Source organism: Pyxicephalus adspersus, chromosome 2 (assembly GCF_032062135.1).
Source record: "Pyxicephalus adspersus chromosome 2, UCB_Pads_2.0, whole genome shotgun sequence".
NCBI lineage: Eukaryota > Metazoa > Chordata > Amphibia > Anura > Pyxicephalidae > Pyxicephalus > Pyxicephalus adspersus.
This window is the reverse complement of record NC_092859.1, coordinates 38890063-38895701: the sequence shown is the minus strand read 5'-3', so window position 1 is coordinate 38895701 and position 5639 is coordinate 38890063. Positions and strand designations below refer to the sequence as shown.

At 37.4% G+C, this 5639-nt stretch overlaps 1 protein-coding gene across 3 annotated transcripts in view; it reads left to right on the top strand.

Annotated features, from left to right (window-relative positions):
• The first annotated feature begins 1630 nt into the window (after positions 1-1630).
• Positions 1631-5639, top strand: part of LOC140323437 (fatty acid hydroxylase domain-containing protein 2-like) — a 42294-nt gene continuing 38285 nt past the window's right edge. The window contains exon 1 of one of the 3 annotated variants that reach the window (XM_072400480.1): positions 1631-1725. Coding sequence is in view for 2 of the 3 variants with exons in the window: in XM_072400481.1 (XP_072256582.1) it covers positions 2072-2124 (53 nt within the window). In the remaining variant the exon portion in view is untranslated. Of the gene's footprint in view, positions 1726-2024; positions 2125-5639 lie in introns of those variants that run through there. The other 2 variants (XM_072400479.1, XM_072400481.1) reach the window with 2 other exon arrangements.

Genomic DNA, 5639 nt, shown 5'->3' with positions numbered 1-5639 from the left:
ATGATATAAGATGTTCTCACATCCAATACTATATGTGCCATACATTGTAATATCAGAATTAATTTATCTGATTTAAACAAAGGAGTGCAATTGGACTTTTTTTAATAAAGTTTTTTTTTATAAAAAGGGGAGTATAAATACAACACAAACAAATACAGGGTAGAAAGAATTAGGAAATATGACCAAAACAGTACCCAAAAAAGTATGAGGTAGAAGGAGAGAATGAATGAGTGTGTGACATTATCAGCAAGGTCTGTAAAGGATATGTTATAATGTCAGGTTAAATTGTACTTCAAATTCCATCTCTGTGTAACCCAAACTATTATGTTTCTGTAAACACATCAAATGAAGGATTGATTTCTTAACCTGTTTCACTTTCCAGGTCCTTTGCTGATGCCATTCCAGGGAATCAATGTGATCATATTGTCTTGTCCCTGACTGTCCCTTTTTCTGTGTGACACCATGCATTCAGATTTAGCAAGGCTTTTAGAGTACCTATGGATCAGACTAGATATGATAGGTCTGAGAGTCTTTTTGTGTTGTGCAAATGTTATTCCTCCAAAAAGTACTGTCATGAGGTTGCAGTAGAGTTTAATCAGGAAAGTAAATACTTTATCAGGAAAAGAGTTATGTGTACTTGGAAAGAGGTGGTTCTGTGGCATGTAAAGTAAGCAGTTTTTTTTGTGTTTGGCAATAGCAGTTGTGTTTGAGATTCTGTTTATATAACTACAGAGGCAAATACACCAGATTATCAGCAACCATATGATCTTGTGCAAAGGGACATTAGCTATGTAATCAATATGCCTTTTGTGGATTGTCATGCAACATTACCATTGGATGTTTTTGGCAGTAATATGTGTGCTTAAAGAGACCCTGTTATCTTGGCTAAGTCACTAGAGCTACGTACACACTTCCAATTATTATCGTTGGAAAACGAACGACGAACGTCCCTGCACGATATACACGAACGAACGAATAGAACGATTGATATTGTACACACAATAGATACGATCGTTTAAGCGATAGAGGAACTATGTGCACGACAGGAAAGTGAACGGACGTTCGTTCATCACGCATGCATCCGATCCGCCGGTCCGGTCGTTCGTTTCCAGCGACTTTCCTCGTTCGTCGGCGTCGTTGGTTACTTTTTTACGAACAATTTTTTGCCCAATCGATCGTTCGTCGTTCGATTGGAACGATAAAAATTGGAAGTGTGTACGCACCTTAGGTCTGTTTAAAGCCCCCAATCATGTTTCATTTACCTTCACAATGCCCCTGTGCCACTCTTAACAGTTCAGCAATGGCACAATCTAATCTAATTTAAATTGAGGCTGGAGTGGCTTTTGGATCACTTGTAAAACATGGAAAACTTACTTTGTATTCCCTCTTTGTAGGCAGCATACACAAAATATACTTGCAGGGAGAAAGGAAAGCAGATTTTTGGTAGAAAAGAAGTACGGGTCTGCTCTTCCAAACTCTTTGTTAGCAATTTAATATTAGACTTCAGTTCCACTTTAAATACTGTAAAGCAATACAGTGTTTGCTGTGCTTGCTGAGTTAGGTATACACTGTCCCTTTAGATGGTATTCTAAGGTGTTTTTGGAACTCTTTGCTCAATGGCTCAGCATCATAAGCAGGCGTGGTCTCGGGGTTTAGGAAGCAGTGAAAAGATATAACAAAAATCTGAACATTGATCTGGCTGTTCCTGAAAAGAGAAGGAAAAAGGTAAGAGTTCCAATGGAAGCTATGGAAATTGAAATCTTTCTTTTTAAAGGATTTATTCCTTTAATTTATATCTTATTATGGCAACTTGAATGGCACTCTGAATTACGTGTACAGGCTTTAACAAGACTTGTACTTTAAAAGTATGGTCTTTCATCTTTCACTCTTTGTCTTATATATCAAGACGTTTCTACAAATGCAATTCCAGGCCAACACATTTGCCTATACTACTAAAGAAAAAAAAAAGTTTTTACACTACTGGCTTAAGTGAATATTTCATGCAACTATTTACCATTTTTCAGGAGGTTTGAAATGTATTTAGCTGTTGCAGGATAAATAAGAGAGGTAAATGAGTGGGGAGACCGAGACTGAGCAACCAAAGAAATCTAACAAGAGATGCCAGTGAGTAATTAATTTTACTGAAGCATATACATGTAAAGTATATTTAAAGCAGAAACTTTATTTTATTGGTAAAAATTCAAATCTGAACACCAGACTTACCTTCAGTCTTGTATTTTTCTACAATCTCCTGAATTGCTTGGCATTACCTTTTTTTATATTTATATATTTTATTTCTTTCAACCTTGGAGGCTCAGCATCAAATCATTGAAACATAGGCCATGAAGATTGGTTTGCAGTGCCCATTCTGCCAGAGTGACCTCCATTTATGAAGGATTTTTGATATTTGCTGGGCTGTAGCATCCTGAATTGAGTAATAAAACAGGGTGTTTGTTTTCTGGAAGCTCCCTGCCATTCCTCCTGAATGTATCTGTATTTCCTCAAGGAAGCACAGAGAAAAACATATTATATGTATCTGTATAAGCATAATAGAATTAACTGTAGGACAGTTTTTTGTTATTTTGTTCTGTTGTAAATGCCTCCGATTACCTTTCACTTCCTTTCCTATTGACATAACAAAATGTAGGAGGGAATCTCTCCAAAAAAATCTTCTCTTATAGTTGTCAGTGGAACCGTGACAATCTTGATCGAGACAAATAGGGTAAATTCCCTCATCCTGTTGTAAAATTACTAATTGTTGTCCAAGTTGGGTTTCTCCTTTATCTTTGAAGGTTGATATTTAAACATCAAATGGCAGCAACTAGACTAAGGCTACATAGATACATGCAATAATTATTGTTGGAAACGAACAACCAACAACCGATTGTCCGATAATTGTTAACAAAGTGCACAACGACTGGCCAACAAAGCCGATGAACAAGGAATGTTGCTAGAAATGAACAACTGTCCTGGCGGATCTGTTTGGGTGACGATCGTTCACCATCTATCGTGTGTACAGTCGTTCAGTAATCGTGGATTGTTCTCTCATACACTTTCTCCTGCACACGTCATTTTCCGCATCGTTCAAACGATCATATGTGTGTACATTATTGGTGGATTATATTTGAACGATCGTATCATTACAGCATGTACAGAATTGTGCACAATAGGATTGTTCAAAATAATCATGAATAATCGTTGATCGGTTGTTAATCGTTTGTTTTCTAACGACAACTTGTGCACGTGTGTATGTAGCCTCTTCCTCTGCCATGTGGCAGTGATGAACAAACAAGATAACTAGCATTGCAGAAATTTTCTGATCTGCCTTAAAAAAAAATAGCAAGTTCTTAGGATTTTTTGAGAATGCTGGGTTTGAGCAAAAGCCATTTCCTTTGGAGTCTCTCTCTTTTTTTAAATTGTATAAAGTACTGTATCACAAACACAGAACATTAACATTGTAAACTGTAAGTTTCAAGGTCTTTATATTTGCCAAAAATGTTATAAGGATGTTTCACTCTATTTGTTAGGGGCTTTACCCATTACTATTTTATTTGTATTTTGGAGAATACAGTTGACGCACTGATAGCTCTACAATGCAGACAAGATAAAAACTTTGACATGGGAAATTAATTGGGTAGCTTAGATAATCAGCTTAGAAAAACTAACCCTTTAAAGATAAGCAGACAGGTCCTCTTTTGTCTGTGAAGACAACCCTATTGCTTTATGTAATCTGACTAATTTTTTTTCTATGCAAAGTTCCATGTGCGTGCATGTATACAATAGAAACTAATAGAAAGTTGGTGCTGAACCATTTCCAGGATCCTGAAACTAAATGAATTTACGTTGTAAATTATTTACTTGTAAATTATTTACGTTGTAAATTTATTTACGTTTAATGTTATTGTACCAAAAGCAGCATAAGCTGGAGCAACAATCATTGAATGCAATGCTATCTGATTCTGCAAACTGCATGTAGAGGGGCCAAGGCTGTTATGGATCTCTATATAAGAGCAGTGCAAGTCAGATCTCAGCAGCCCAGTGATACTTTATGCAATTTATAATTTCAATGGTTGACCCAGAGGTGGATTCAGCTGGGGTTGAGATTTGTTGGTGAGTGGATGGAGTCAGGTATGAGTTTCTGTAGTTTAGCAAAGCGCATTGTATTTTGAGGAGAACTTGACAAGTAACCCCAGGCAGATATTAAATGATTCACTATGAAAACAGTTCTATAGACAAACATTCATTAAATGTAAAGGATATTTTTTCTTCTCTTGCTGAATAAGCAACTGTCTCACTCTCCCCTAAAGAAGCCAATAGCTGAAACGTATCGGGAACCGAGACCTAGCCTATCTTGCATCACCTGATGTTACCCAGAATGACAAATACTTTATTACCTTAACATTTAATGTAATAGCTAATAGAGTTATGTCTACTCCTTGTCGACACTGATTACCTAATTAAATCTTATACTGTTTGCCAACAAAAAAACCCTTTTTCTGGTTTCATAACTTCTACCTAAGACAGGGTCTGGAAACTAGTTTTTACCTTTTGAATTATCTCTCTGGGGGTAGGCATACACCAAGCTATTCCCAAGGGGAATCCAACACTACCCCAGTATATTCCTTAGTAAACTGCTTCTGCAAACCTTGAATTATAAACAGGTGCAGCTAGCTCTATAATATCATTAGTCAGTCAGGTGGTTATTTTGTATGTAGGACACAGTAAAACAGTGTTTCTTGACTTCTGTAACATAGGGGAACCCTTGAAATAACCTTCAGGTCTTCGGGGTACCTCTGCTATAATTACTATATCCACAGTCCTTTTGCTATTTGCTATTGCTAACACAATTACAGGGGGCTCAAACACGCAGAAGAGACCTGGATCCATTAATTGCAGGTCCACCTTCTGTAATTTACATAATGCAAATGTAATAAATAACCAATCCCATGAATATATTTACTGTATATCTTTGTGAGATGATGGGTTACCCATTGTTACTTTTTGTAAATTAATAACTTAAGTAAGAATATTTAAGAGTTTTAGATATATAAAAGTCTCAACTTTTCCTATAGGGGTCAAGATTGGCCCCTGCCTTTCACCTACTTAACCTTCCCGTTGGTTCTTGTTGTTGAGAGCATGTCCTATGCCCACAAACATTGTGCTATACTCTGGGCGGCACCGTTGGACCTGAGGTTAGAACTCCTGCCTTTGCAGCGCTAGGTCACAGGTTCATATCCTGGCGTGGACTCTATCTGCAAGGAGTTTTTATGTTCTCACTGTGTCTGCATGGATTTCCTCTGGGTTCTCTGGTTTCTTCTCAAATCCCCAAAAAACAAGCAGTTAGGTTAATTGTCCTAAAAATTGTCTTTAGACTACGTTAATGACACATGACCATGATTTTAGATTGTGTGCCGCTTTGAGGGACTTTGTAAAGTATTACGTAATGTCAGCAGTGCACTATATAAATACCGTATTTTTTGGACCATTAGACGCTCCGGACTATAAGACGCAGCAGGTTTTCCGCACGGGAAAACAAGAAAAAAAAAATTCATTTGATTTCCCCTGAGATCCAGCGTGCGGCACTTGTGCCCGCCCATGAAGGCGGCGCCGATCGGCATTCATCAAATCAATCGGCGCCG